The 14951-nt window shown below is 39.6% G+C and overlaps 1 protein-coding gene across 12 annotated transcripts; it reads left to right on the top strand.

The window, feature by feature from the left end:
• The first annotated feature begins 718 nt into the window (after positions 1–718).
• Positions 719–14583, top strand: pou2f1b (POU class 2 homeobox 1b). Of its 12 annotated transcripts, none has more exons than XM_046844864.1 (14): positions 746–838; positions 5422–5487; positions 5898–5989; positions 7655–7837; positions 8921–9053; positions 9138–9229; positions 9488–9661; positions 9766–9907; positions 10178–10332; positions 10478–10660; positions 10809–10914; positions 11070–11412; positions 11650–11738; positions 13733–14583. In XM_046844864.1, exons 1-14 carry the CDS (start codon positions 793–795, stop codon positions 14011–14013), a joined length of 2085 nt encoding a protein of 694 aa, XP_046700820.1. In that variant the 5' UTR covers positions 746–792; the 3' UTR covers positions 14014–14583. The 12 variants fall into 12 exon arrangements, with proteins under 12 accessions (XP_046700821.1, XP_046700819.1, XP_046700820.1 ...); XM_046844854.1 differs by having other exon boundaries at positions 11650–11750; XM_046844862.1 differs by lacking the exon at positions 746–838 and adding an exon at positions 3404–5165 and having other exon boundaries at positions 10187–10332; positions 10481–10660.
• Positions 14584–14951: the final 368 nt, after the last annotated feature.

Raw genomic sequence — 14951 nt, 5'->3', positions numbered from 1 at the left:
CTCTCTCTCTCTCTCTCTCTCTCTCTATATATATATATATATATATATATATATATATATATATATATTCAACTGAATTATTATCTATCTATCTATCTATCTATCTATCTATCTATCTATCTATCTATCTATCTATCTATCTATCTATCTATCTCTCTCTCACTATATATATATATATATATATATATATATATATATATATATATATATATATATATATATATATATATATGAATATATTTCAGTTGAATATATATATTCAACTGAATTATCTATCTATCTATCTATCTATCTATCTATCTATCTATCTATCTATCTATCTATCTATCTATCTATCTATCTATCTATCTATCTATCTATCTATATAACTGAATATAGATGTTAAGCACATTCAGCTTCCTGTCTTAAAGTAAATGAGGTTAAATACAGGCACTCATTCTGCTTTATTATTAGTTTAAAAATAAATCATGTAAAATATATTGATTATTTCTGAAAGATGAATATTTCTAATAGACTATGGACTAGTTTAATGGAGATTTGTATCCAGCATAAACTGGCAACTTTTAATGGACGCATTTGTTGTTCATGTATCCTAATAGGAGGGGAATAAAAAAGCCGAGCTGAAAGTTGATGAAAGTCGCTGAAATACTGCGCTCGGATCAGGCGGAAGGAAATTCCCGGCGCTGTTTGAATGTAATGAGAGAAAACGCGAGTCGAGTCTCTGCGCTTCAATGGGGCGCTCTACCGGGACTGTGTTTGTGTAGGGTTGGGATTTCACCTTAAATATTCAAAATGGCGGACGGAGGAGCAGCGAGTCAAGATGAGAGTTCAGCACCAGGTAATCATTACTGCATTTTACATATTCATATTCGTATTCAAACGCTCTTTCTCGCGGGCCACACGAGCACGAAAGCCGGCGCGCAAAAACGAGCGTGTCGGGGATCCGCCGCCGCCGCGCCTTCACGACCAAACCCGCGGCGGCTTTTTATCCCGTCCGGCGGATTAATTCAGTGTGTGTGTGTGTGAGCGTGTGTGTGTGTGTGTGTGTGCGCGCCTGCATATGTGTGTGAGAGTGCGAGAGCTCTGAGACGGGGTTTTTTTGCGTTGCCAAAAAAAAAAAAAAAAATTGTGTATGATTTAGAGCCGTGTTTGCTGGTGCACTATACATATTCATAGCGCCTGCGTGCAAAAGCGCCACAGTTTAGCATATTTTATTAATAGTCAATCGGCGGCATGGGTCGATCGGATGCATCTTGTGTCAGGATCATATCCAATGTTATGAGTAGCTAGCAGGCTAAATGCTAATACAGCCGCTTTGTGTGCGTGTGCGCGAGTGTGTGTGTGTGTTTTTGTACTGTAGCTTTGCATATTCATTCAGCCGCAATGAGCCGGCGACTGTGCGTAATGTGTTTAGTCAAAACGTGCGCCGTGTCAGTGCAGTCAGTGTGTGTGTGTGTGTGTGTGTGTGTGTGGTTGTGATTTTTTTTTGGGTGCCTTTGTGCAAACCCGTCTTGTGCGTTATTCATGCGGGCCTGCCGGAGGAGAATGCGCTCTTCAGCATATTCTATAAGAGCGCGCACACGCACGCGCGCACACACACCGTGGTACAAAACGCATTATCGCATGTTACATATACACGCACACAACAATACAAGAACAATGCAAGCCTGATAACCAGCACTCCTATTCACGTTCCTCTGATCCTGCGTTATAATATTATTATTATGATCGCTCTATAACTGCGAGCTTATAACGCGATCCAGAAGGCATGACAATGTTTCAGTGTTTGGTTGCACATTTCAGCCATTTTTTTTCCTTGGCGTTTTCCAGACACTGGGTTCTCTCCGTGGACATTGAACCCTCATCGGCTGGCCTGCATAATGCGCAGCTGTTGTTCCTGCTGCATATGTAGCAGGCCAGCTAGCGCCTTCCAGTGCCCAGGATTTCAATCAGGCCTCCGACACTCTGTTTGTGCATTTCTTTTATTTTTCTTCAGACACGACACTGAGTGCTTGTTTGGTTCCATTAACCCTAAAATGCATCTAAATAATAACAATAGTCACCATAAATGCCCCCTTCCTCCCTCCCTTCCCCCGGTACAGGTTTATTCCCCCCTCCAGAGTCGCTGCTGTGGAAAGCGGTCGGCTGTTGTGTGGTTGCCGGAGGGGAGGCGTTTGTTTACCATTGGCCCGAATAAATGCATAAACCTCGACTTGATTAGCAACTGGGTTCTCATTAGAAAGTCTAATTTGCTGGAGGTGTCACGAAAATGTAGAAAAGGAAGGAGAGAGAGAGAGAGACGCTGGTTTACAGTTGTTCTTTTTACAGAGCCGAGTTCTGGCTTGAACGTGCTACAACACGTTGGTGTTCACACACGGCTTTTGTGAAGGATTGGTTTTAGGAGACACATTGTAGGATCTTTGAAACAAGTGGCACTCAGTGTTTTGGGGGTGGGTTGGAAAATGTGTATTCCATAAAAAATATTTTTTTTCCCCCAAAATGTGAAAAGCAGGCTGTGACATGTAGAATGAGTGTCGAGTGAAAGCAGGTAATTGTGCTGCCATTATGAATTTACTATAGAGTGGGATATAATGGGGCTCTGGTGTGAAGGATCATTTTGTAACACTGGCAGGACTGAGAAATAAAAATGCAATCTTTTTGCATGAGGTGTTGATTGATATGATTATGTATATAAGGTTTGATTTATATATAAGGTTGATATATGGAAGAATTAAATACATATACTTGGGATCTCTTTTTTGCTGTATCCTCTTTCCTCAATGTATGAGCTTATCAGGCCATTCATTAGCTGCATCAGGTGTGGCCATATGGTAAAAAAAAAACAAATAAAGACTTATCCCTTAAGAAGAAGAAAAAAGTCAATCCAAATATTTCCGAAGCATATTTTTGAGTCGTCCCCCCCCTCAAACAAAAATAAATTATCAAATTACGGATGTCTTATGAGTGCGTTCATTTCATTTCTGTTCATTTTCTGGTAAACAGTTTGCTGTCAAGACTAATTAAAGATTGTTATATGTTTATCAAATAGAGAAACCATAAATCTTAAGCTAATAATTAGACTGTGCTAGATAGTGTAATAATTGTATGTTTGGACTATGTTATTGTTCCAAAGTGGAAAAATACTTAGTTGTAAGTTTGTAAGTGTTCCACAGATAAACAGATTAAAGTTTTGGGGGGTTTTTTGGTGCCAAATGGAATGCTCTATAATTAAAACGGCAATCATTTTAATTATTAATTTTCCAGTTGTTGTAATTACACAGTAATTCTATGTAATGCATATTAGCTCTCTTTTATAGGGTTTAAAAAGCAGTGAAAAGATGAAGATATGAGTCACGTTTTTATTGTTTCTGTATTTTCATATAGTCTTGTAATTCTACAGCTCGTTGCAAATCTTGACATCTAAAGTTGATAATCTAACTTGCTGTTAATGTAGTGATTACAGTCACCAATTATAGATTTACCCCTATTTTTAAGCTCCAATCTTAAGTTTTTATATGTAATGTAGGATTTACAGTTACCAAATGTCACACCGCCTTGTACAACCCATAGTGTTTTTGAGCCATGTGAAGTGCAACAAAAACTCTGCAATATTAATTATTTTATGCATATTACGCTTGAACGTCCTTGATGGCTATGATGTGCCCACCCTATTTTTTCGACTAGAAAGTCTCTGTAATTGAATTCAAATGGATCATTTGCATGCAATTAATATTCTGTGTCCATGGTTACTCATACTGAAATTCTCAACACTGTTTATCTTCTTTGTGGCATTCAGTCTGCCTTTCAATAAAACACGACTAATGAGTTCCATATTAAAAATTCCATAATTCTGAATTCTGCAAATTAAGATATTTGCATAATATCAGTGCTCTGACAGCTTGTAAAGATGAGAGAGAGCTATTTTCCGCTTGTTTTTAACAATGTTTTTCAGACTGAAGTTTGGCACCATTACTTTGAAGTGAGTACTACAGACAAAGTAAAGCAGTGTGGGATTTGTTAACCTTCGGCGTGTTATCTAATTTAGACCGTACAAATCAAACACAGCATTGGAATGATGCGTTATCGGAGTAGTTGCAGGTACACCATTTCATACTTTCAGCACTTACATTTGCTTAATAAAGTATATGAATTAACATTCACTAAGTCTTCTGGCAAAGTAATTTACAAAAGTGAATTAAGTTCTTAAAAGAACTGCTAATGAGAGCTGAAGCTAATCTGGGTATGCTAATCATAGTGCCCCATGATAGAATTAAGGCTGCAGAATTGGTGGGATTTGATCAGTCAAGTGTGTTAAAGTTATAAGGGGAATGTGATGATGATGAAGAAGGATCTTAAGGCAGGCTCTCTGTCTTGGAGCACGACAGTTGGGGGAAAAAGGAAATCAATGTAAATTATAATTAAGCTATATGTAGTATATTTTTTTTTATATATAAAAATAATTAAAATGCCTCACTTTTAATTTTGTGAGTCCATGTGCCATGTATCGATTCTAAACGCAGCTCACTGCTGGTAATTGGACCTGTGTGGGTTCCAGTGAGCTATTGTGCTGATGTGTAGAGGTTATTTCTTTCCCCTTCTTTTCCCCTCCAAAAGCCATCCAATTAATATGCTAATGAGATGATAAATATTTATGAAAAATGTAAATTATGCAGAAAGCTTTCAGAGTGCTGTGTGGAATGAATTGCTTGCAGGACTTCAAAGTGTTGCTGTGCTAACGAGGCAGGGGCGAATTTGCATACGACTTTAATCAGCTGAATACTGATTACGCTTCATTATGGGCACTGCCAGCTGCACTCTTTGTTTCTGCTCTATATTCTGGGGGAAAAAAAAACTTTTTTCACAGTCTGGTTGTGACGATCATGGCAGTAAGTGAGAGAGGGAGTGAGGAGGGATAAGTGAGAGAAAGAGATCAGGAGAGGAAGTGCAGTCTTCTCTTTAGGCTTAGCTGAACTCGACTGTGCATTATACAGCTGTAGTCTGTAATTGTCTGTTGGTATTCTTTTTGGTGGTTTTACTGGTGTATAAGTATCTCAGGAAGAGAAGTCTGTGCTGTTCTGGGTTGTATTCTGCTTTCGTGGGACGTGTGAGACAGTTGTGGATGCTTACAGAGACCATGCTTGAGAGAACAGGTGCAGCTGTTTCTGGTGAGTGCGATGTGTGTGTGTGTGCACGTGTGTGCTGCAATAATCAATATGAGGAGGTCATGCACAACACTAAGTGTTCTTTATGTCATTTAACTGGCGACTAAATACAGCCCTGTGTTGAATTTTATATAATAAAATGCGGAAAGGGTTTGCAACGATGAACCTACTTATGATGACATCATGGCATGTTTAGTTCGAGGTCAGAGCTGATGACACAGGGGGAAGGTTTAGTCAAGCCTGTCTCTGTTTCTTTCAGATTCTAGAATGAGTAATCCGTCAGAAACAAATAAATGTGCAATGGAGAGTGGGGACGGAAACACAGGTAAGTTACCTGCCCAAACTAGTTAAAGGCTCAATTGGTTTGCCTCTAAATTTATTTTTGTATTTATGTTTTAATGAATTATTATTCATTTGACTATGTTTGAAAATGCACTGCTTGGACTTATTGATATTTGTCATTTGGAGAAGCTTTCATGCTTCTGTACTCTTTATATGCAAATCTATCTTTAACATATTTTTGCTTCCTATGCAGTAAAGTCAGAGTGAAATATTTTGGTTTTATGGTCGTGTTGCTCCTCTTATTACAACTAACATAGGAAGAGTAGTGAATGCCTTTGCATATTTATCACAGAAAACCTTTCGTTCCAGAAAGAGAGAGCACAAGTCATGTCAGTTGAAAGGGGATTTTGTGGCTTTGATCTATTCAGCAGACGCCCATTTCTCTCTCTCCAGGTGCCCAAACAAACGGACTGGACTTTCAGAGGCAGACGGTGCAAACAACAAATGCAATCACCAATGCACAAGCACAAGCCTTGCTTCAACAGGTAAAGTCTTTCTCTCATTTTCTCACTCTTGCTCTCTCTCTCTTTATCAAGCTCTATTTATTTATCACACTTTGACTTGTCTTTCTCCCGCCCTTGCTCTCTCTCTCTCTCTCTCTCTCTCTCTCTCTCTCTTAAAAATCACATGCATGCATAAAACATTAAAATTGTGTCTGATGAAAGCTAACTAAAGAAGCATTTAAGTCACACAGACCACAGGCATACAAACTCATAGGAATGTCAAGATGTCCCCAGGGTCATTGTTCTCTGCTGACATGATATATCCTTTCTGAGTGACTAAACAGCTTTCTGCCCGACTCTATTATTATCCTATGTGTCAATGACTGCTTTAGACTCTCTGCTCACACATCTAATATGATTGTCACATGTCAATAAGTGTGAGCGTGTGTGGTTGTGGGCAAGCAGTCTTGCAGTACATTATGTTTGATTTGTTGAAAATGCAAAATTAGCACTTCACAGACATGCAAGTAGAAAAAAGATTTTATCTCTTTTTTTTTTTTTTTTTATAAGGGAAATTAATTGTGCCTATATGCTAATTAGCTGCTCTGCAGTTGCTCGGAAACAGATGGTGGTGAATATGCAAATTAGTGCAGAATTTGCATGCACTGCATAACTGTTTCTTTAATTAACATACCCCACCTCCTTTTTCCCTTCAAGTCTCAGAGGGCTGCAGTGTATTTTTAATCATCATTAATGCAAACTAATATGAAAAGTTTTAAGCTAATACTTTGCCCCTACCCCCCTGTCTAGGGTCTGTTTTGTGTCTCTTTTTCTAATGCAAAAAAAACAACCCTTTTTCTCTTTCTGGATTTTATACAGATTCCTTACATCATATACTCATTTAGTATCTTGACTATGTGGACAATATTCTGAAGTCTTGTCTACGTTATTAAAGGATTGTGAAACATTTTTGTACATTTTGTAGTTACCGAAGTACAGGTAAATAATGTAAGCTCTGACCACATTGAGAGTTTTGACTTTATTGTAATTCAGAGGGTACTTCAAGCATCTAGCCTTTAGCCAGCAGGGTACACTACCCCAGACCTAGCTCCAATTGCCAGGTTGTTGGGGTGGGACGGTGTTAGCTAGCTGGCATTAGTGGCATGCTGCCCAAGGAGCTATTGTTTACACATAGTTGTTTCCCTCTATTCCCTATAGAAAAGTCTGTGTTTCGTCATTTGTATAGTGCGTACATGTGACAGATGCGGCTTTTTGGGCTAAAGTTCAATTAGTCAGTATTTAATAAAATCTATTTAAATTAAAATTTAATAATAATTAAAAAATCTAAATCATATCTGAATGATACGATGCATAGTAATTCAGTGAACAGTCATCAACATACTGATGTTATGATCGTGTCCTAATTCTTAGTTGATCCACCAAGTTTTTCTATACAGTCAGGCTCAGGCAGGTTGATGGGTAAGATTGGGCGATTAAGTCAGGTTAGGCATTCAGAATGTTTTACTTAAGAACATAGTATTAATTCTTCCCTCTGCTAAAATAGTAGATGAATAACTTTAAAGGTGGAATAAACTGATTTATTTTTAGGTCAGATCTTATGCACATTCGAGTGCTCTAGCTTTTTTTTGCTAACTTCTGCTAAAATTCCTTGACTATATTCATCTCGCCCTTTCTCTCATTCTACAGTTGACTCTGACTCCAGCTCAACAGCAGTTGTTGCTGCAGCAGGCTCAGGCGCAGCTTTTAGCCGCAGCTGTGCAGCAGCACTCGGCCAGCCAGCAGAGCAGCACCACAGGAGCGAGTATCTCTGCCTCCGCTGCTACTCCGATCACACAGATCCCACTTTCTCAGCCCATTCAGATCACACCTGTAAGAACAACCAAAGCACTCTACAATAATCTATAGTACTGTTATTTTTCTTAATCAATTTTTTAAGTGTATTGATTTGACCAACATGATGTGAAGATGTGTAAAAGTTGTTAAACCATGGTTCTCAATATTGAAATATATAAATTCAATTTATGAATATGAAATTTTGTCGTACTAAATCAGTCAGCTGTAGAATTACAACCACTGACCGGTGCAGTGAATTACAGTGATACATTGAATATTTATTCATTTGAATATCAAGTGTACAGTTTTTAAAGTTAATGTTTTAGAAACAGAAAAAAATGTGAAAGTATCTAAGCGACCAGGACCAAATTGTGAAGGGTAGACACCTGGGTGAAAGCTTCTATAAATACAGTTTTGTGCATTTAAGATTTGGCGCTAGGGTACACTATGGGCAAGAAGGCAAGGCAAGGGGCACTCTGATGCTCTAAAAACTTTGGGTCCAGTGAATTATTTGGAAAGAGTGACATATAACACCTTCTCAAACAAAAACACCCACCATGACAGCAATATGCCCTAGTCTTTCAGTAGGATAATGCTTTCTGCTACACTGAAAAAAAAATCTTCAGAAATGATGTGAGGAACATTACCAAGAGTTTAAGGTGTTGTCTGGTCCTCCATATTCCTCAGAATACAAGCCACCCCACCTTACAACTTGCAGGACTTCTAGATCTGCTACTAATGTTTTAGTGTCACTTTGAGTGTTATTGTCAAATCCATGCCTCAATGGAACAGAGCTGTTTTGGTAGCACAAGGGGGACTTACACAATATTTGGCGTGTAGAGGACCAAGAAGATTTTAATTTGGATCGTTATTAATATGCTATTGCTGTGGCCTTGTAATATGATATAATAATGATTCATTGTCAATCTATTATTTGTTAGATTGAATTTATTTTTTTCTAATATTATAGCCAGCTGTTCCTAAAATATGCAGATAACCATGTATTGTTCTGTGCAATCCCATTGAAAAAGTTACATTGGTCTTGTAGCCCAGGCATTAATCCTAGTGACTAAGTGTTTTGTCTCTCAGTTTTTTTTTCCCTTTGTTTGTGTGTCACAGCAGTTGCAGCAGCTGCACCAGCAGCAGAACCTCAACTTGCAGCAGTTTGTGCTTGTCCAGCCAGGCCATCCAATTGCCGCCCAGTTGCAGCCAGCGCAGTTTATCATCTCACAGACACCACAGGGCCAGCAAAGTAAGTGCTCACCCATTTTAACCTCTGAACCTGCCCTCTTCATCTGGACATTACAGTTATTATTTTTACTACTATTTTTAACAGGCCTCTTGCAAGCCCAGAATCTTCTTACTCAACTACCTCAAAGTCAAGCCAACCTCCTGCAGAGTCAGCCAAGCATCACTCTTACCACACAGGTCAGAAAATTCCAAACCTTGAAAAATAATGTTGCAAGCACTTATGGAAGTTTAAAAGGGTTTTGACATACCTATAGCCAATGTACAACTAATAGGGCCCGGTTTTAAACTATGAGAAAAGAGGGTCACAGTAAAGCTAGAGTAGTCACATGACATACTGGTTGTGTTTCTCTTGCCATATATATATATATATATATATATATATATATATATATATATATATATATATATATATCCTTCTTGATCTCTACTGTTTAGCCAGCAACACCGACCCGAACGATAGCAGCTACCCCCATCCAGACCCTCTCTCACAACCAGACGACACCAAAGCGATTGGAAACACCCAGTCTGGAGGAACCCAGTGACCTGGAGGAACTTGAGCAGTTTGCCAAAACCTTCAAACAAAGGAGGATCAAACTAGGCTTCACTCAGGTAAACCGCTTTATAAATATACATTTTACATTTTGTGTACGTGAGGTTCTTGAACTACTTGTATGAAACATGTCTTCATGATCATTTGTGCTACACATTTAAAGGGGGATGTCGGCCTTGCTATGGGAAAGCTTTATGGAAATGACTTCAGCCAAACTACCATTTCACGTTTTGAGGCCTTGAACCTAAGCTTTAAAAACATGTGCAAGCTGAAGCCTCTGTTGGAGAAGTGGCTAAATGATGCAGGTATTTCTCTACTCTGGCATCCCCTTTTGCTCTGGTTGAATAGAGTATGGAGGAATTACATTGTAGTTAATGCATTGTTTAGCTTGAACTGTTGAGCATTTTTAAATAATACTTAGTGAAATTTTAACAGCATCTTGTGACAATTTATACAATAATCCCAAAGGTCACTTATCGTTTAACTGTTCATGGTGAATAAAGAACTTGTTTGGGACTTTAGAGCTACAGTAGCTTCAGATACTTATATCCGTCTGTGTGTGTTTGTACGTGCTGTGTGTGCAGAGAACCAGACGTCGGACCAAGGCCTGTCCAGCCCCAGTTCTATTGGCTCCCCTGGGCTGGGCATGGAGGGTCTCAACCGCCGTCGCAAGAAGAGAACCAGCATCGAGACCAACATCAGAGTGGCCTTAGAAAAGAGCTTTCTAGAGGTGAGGAATGTTTGAATTGGTCAGCACTGCTTTTTCTTAGTTTAATTATTGTTATTATTTTTAATAATAGGGGAGATGTGGGAAGAGTGTTTAAAGTTTCAGTGGCTATCTTATGCTGAAAGGGCGTCTTTTTGTCCTCTTCAAGCAGAACCAAAAACCTACCTCTGAGGAGATCACCATGATCGCTGATCAGCTGAACATGGAGAAGGAGGTGATCCGTGTGTGGTTCTGCAACCGTCGGCAGAAAGAGAAGAGGATCAACCCACCCAGCAGTGGCAGTGCTGCCAGCACCCCTATTAAAGCAATCTTTTCCCCATCCACACCCCTGGTGCGCTGAATTGTACATTAAATGATCAGAGTTGCTAATTAAAAAAAAAAGTTGATATTTAAAGTATGCATGAAATATTATGTTTTTAGTAACTAAGAAGTTTTTAAACATTCCTAAGTCTTGTTTTTGCCTTTGTTTTTTTTAATAGGTGACTAGCACAGCCAGTCTTGTGACTAGTAGCACCTCGACCCCACTGACTGTAAATCCTGTTCTGCCTCTCACCAGCACAAGCATTTCCAGCATTGGACTCGCTGGTAAGCTTTACCAAACCACTGGTAATGGCTAAAGATCTGTGTTTGAAGTTATAGGACACAGAAAGGCATGTCTGTTTTTCTGTTCTGTTTCTTGTTTAGGTTTATGTTGTCATGTTTGGTGCTATCATTAGCTCACTGTCCTGTTCTTTATCCAGGCACGACTGTGGGCTCGGCAACTACTAAAACCGCATCCGCTATCTACACCATGCCCGCGATGACCACGGCAACCTCTTCGCCCTCGCTTAGCCCCTCCCCCAGTGTGCCACAGGCCATGTCGGCTGAGTCGGTGGTGACTCAGGAGTCAGCAAGCACCATTACCCAGGCACCCACTACGCTGGTGAACACACTGGGCACGGGCCAGGTAATGGTGGCTGCGTCAAGCCTGTCTGCTGCACTACAGGGACCTGCACAGCTGCCTACCAGCGCCAGCCTTGCCGCCATGGCTGCAGCCGCCGGCCTCAACCCAGGCCTCATGGCCTCTTCACAGTTCACTCCTGGGTATGTGGAATTATGAAATATTTTGACATAATGTCTTCTAGATTGCATCTAGATTAGTAAGTGCATTTAAGTCATACTGACTAATTTATTTGTCTTTTGTTACGTAGCAGAAGTTAGTTAACGTTAGGAGGTACTGCATAGAAAAGTATTTCTTTAAATTTACAATTTACACATAAAGCCGAATGATTCTGTCAGTCATCCAAAAAGGTTTTTTTCTATTATGTGTGTGCTAATTAGTGGGGCTCTGCTGAGTCTGGGTCCTGGTGGTCTGGGCAGTGCATTGAGTCCAGCACTGATGAGCAACAGTACTCTAGCCACTATCCAAGGTGTGTGGAATGGCAAGTACACCTGATATTTTATTATTACTCTTCATCACATATAATTCTGTTCAATTATGTTTTATTTGTATAGTGCTTTAACAATGGATTGCCTAAAAGCATCTTTACACAGATAATGTGGTAAGAAAGAATGAATGTTTGTTCTTTATAAGTGTGTAAGTTTGTCCCTAATGAGCAAGTCAGTGTTGACTGTGGCAAGGAAAATCTCCCTAAGATAGCATAAGGAAGAAACCTTGAGAGGAACCAGACTCAAGAGGAAATGCATCCTGATCTGGGAGGCACAGGATGTCCATTTATAACAGCTAAACGATGTTGATGTGTGCAGTGATAATGATCAAATGCAAACTGTAGTCCTGAGTCAGTGTAGCAGACTGTTGACATTAATTAAAGTCCACTGCACTGTGCAAGACTCACTATGGCAGCATAACTAAAAGGGAGAGCCAGAAGTTAACACAGACATGAGGGAACTCTGGGATAAGAGACGACCCACCACACCACCATCAACAAACCTGAGTGAACGCTTTAGAGTGAGGGGATGACAGCATACAAATATCCCAGTTCACAGGACACACTCACTCATACAGATCTGCTCTTTAACCTAAGAAAAACCTACTGATAAAAGGCTTGACTAAATAAATGTTATCAGCCTTAACTTGAGCACTGAGACTGTGTCTGAGTCCCGAACACAATCGGAAATTCCATAACTGAGGGGCTTTATAAAAGAAAGCTCTGCCGCCTGCTGTAGTCTTTATTATTTGAGGTACCAACAAATAGCCTGTACCTTTTAAACTAAGTAGGCATGGGGATCGAAATAGTACAGAAGTTCACTCAGATACTGTGGCGCAAGACCGTTAAGTGCTTTATACCTCAGTAGTAGTATTTTAGTCAATGCGAGATTTAATAGGGAGTCAGTGTATTTTGATTAAAACAGGAGTGATGTCATATTTTCTAGATCTAGTAAGGACTCTTGCTGCTGCATTCCAGACTAACTGAAACTTGTTTATGCACTTACCGGAACACCCAGACAGTAACGCGTTACAATAGTCTAATTTAGATGCAACAAAAGCATAAACTATTTTTTCTGCATCCTGTAACGACGGCATATTTTCAGCAATATTTCTAAGGTGAAACAAGCCTATCCTGGTAATATTATTCACATTAGCCTTAAAGGAAAGCCTAGGGTCAATAATCACACCACGGTCTTTGCTGTACACACTGAGACAGAAACACCATCCAGAGATGCAACGTAATCAGAAAGTTTACTCCTAGCTGCATGTAGTCCTAGTAAAAGTGTCTTCCATCTTATCCGAGTTGAGCAGAAGGAAGTTAAAAAGCATCCACTGTCTAATGCGCTTTATACACTTCTCAACATTTTTAAGCTGATCTCTCATTTGGCTTTGCTTAAATTGTGTATCATCAGCATAGCAATGGAAGCTAATATAATGTTTACATATAATTTCAGTCATAAAAGACAGATTCTTGCGGAACACCAAACTTTACCTCAGAGAGTGTGGAGAACTCACCATACATCAACAAAATGATAGCATTCAGTCAGATAAGACCTATGCCAGGAGAGAGCTGCTCCCTTTTTTCAACAACATTTCCTAGCAAGGAGGATATTATGATTAATGGTGTCAAAAGCTGCATTAAGGTCGAGCAAAACAAGTAAGGGGAGACACAACTCTGATCAGAGGCCAATAGCAGGTTATTTATCACTTTAACCAGCACCGTCTCTGTGCTATGATGAGGCCTTAATCTGACTGATACATTTAGAACATGTTATTTCTAAGTAGGTATGAGCATAACTGTTCATTTCAAGGGACAAATGCCACGGAGCCACAGAACTTTGCTTTTTATTTAATCTCTGTAAAGCTTAAATGCTTTCCATTGCACTATGCTTGCCATTTGGTAAATTAAAAATTCCATGTAAAAGGTAACCTCTAATTAGTCAGATAATTCTGTTGACTTTGCATTCTCCGTAGCTCTGGCTTCAAGCGGTACTCTACCCATCACCTCTCTGGATGGCAGTGGGAACTTGCTTTTTGCCAACGCTGGCAGCACGCCGAACCTGGTGACAGCACCACTCTTCCTCAACCCGCAGAACCTGTCACTGCTCACCAGCAACCCGGTGAGCCTGGTCTCGGCCGGAGGAGCTGCAGGGGCTGGCGGAGCCCTTAATCTGCATGTCGCTGCAGACCACAATGCCGTCACCACGGCAACAGTGCCCGCCTCCACCATCAGCACCGCCTCCAAGGCCCAGTGAAAGCCCCACCCATCTTGGTCCTCCTCTTTTCTTCTTCCTTCTCTTTTCCTTTTCATCAATCATTATTTAATCCCTCTGCTACCACCAAAAAGAAACTTACTAAAATGAAGTTTTCTACTATGTTAATATTTTTGTTTTATTTTTCATACCTTCATTTCTTTTCTTTTAAACATTGTTTTTTGACCTTGTTGCCTGCTTTGATTTTTCAGCAACAAACTCCATGAATGTTGGCGTTACAAGAGAGTCAAGCGTTAAGATGGCCAAAAATGAACTGTGTTTGGGCTGTGCGCTTGCTCAATTGGTAATGCAAAGACAGCTTTAACTGAGTGATTTTAACTCACTCTACGTTTTCATGTATACGTTCTTATTTGATCCTAAAACACTCCTAACCAAAACACATACCTATGTTTATATTTTAACTGTTGACTTACTCCTTATTAATAGCATATTAGCCTTTACTGTGATTGTTGTTACTGAGGAACTTTTACAACACCTTTTGATTTCAACTGTTTTTGCCAGAGGTGCTGCCTTGCAGGCCTTCGGAACCTTCATATCCACTTTCTTTTTTTATTTCTTTGGCTTACGTTTTCTTTGATCTAATGCAGTTTTGATCCTTTATAATTCTCACATGTGGTTTCAAGGCTTTAAAGGAGTAATATGTGGCTGTGATACGGTTTCATTGCTTTAAGGAATCGTTTGTATGGTCGCTGTCTCGAAACACTGATTTAACAGAAAAAACTCTCAATACCTGGTAGCAAATGTTTTTAAACGCTTTCTAGTCTGGGTCTAAAGTGTGGACCCCGATATGAGCTTATTTACATAAGACAAATAGCTTTAAATGATTGCACGAGCAGTCTTTACAAAGGTGACAGGTCTTAGGCTGCAATATCTGGGCAGTATAGACCTCAGTCACTTTTAAAGAATGTGGAGATGGTGCA

Source organism: Silurus meridionalis, chromosome 3 (assembly GCF_014805685.1).
Source record: "Silurus meridionalis isolate SWU-2019-XX chromosome 3, ASM1480568v1, whole genome shotgun sequence".
In the NCBI taxonomy this organism is placed as follows: Eukaryota; Metazoa; Chordata; class Actinopteri; order Siluriformes; family Siluridae; genus Silurus; species Silurus meridionalis.
This window is presented reverse-complemented; position numbering and strand designations above follow the sequence as displayed.

Bases quoted from the DNA above. Each gene is read 5' to 3' on its own strand.
- pou2f1b (XM_046844854.1), top strand. From the start codon at position 793: ATGGCGGACGGAGGAGCAGCGAGTCAAGATGAGAGTTCAGCACCAG. The intron at 5,488-5,897 runs GTAAGTTACCTG...CTCTCTCTCCAG, and splicing joins GAGTGGGGACGGAAACACAG to GTGCCCAAACAAACGGACTG. The intron at 9,908-10,177 runs GTATTTCTCTAC...TTGTACGTGCTG, and splicing joins GAAGTGGCTAAATGATGCAG to TGTGTGCAGAGAACCAGACG.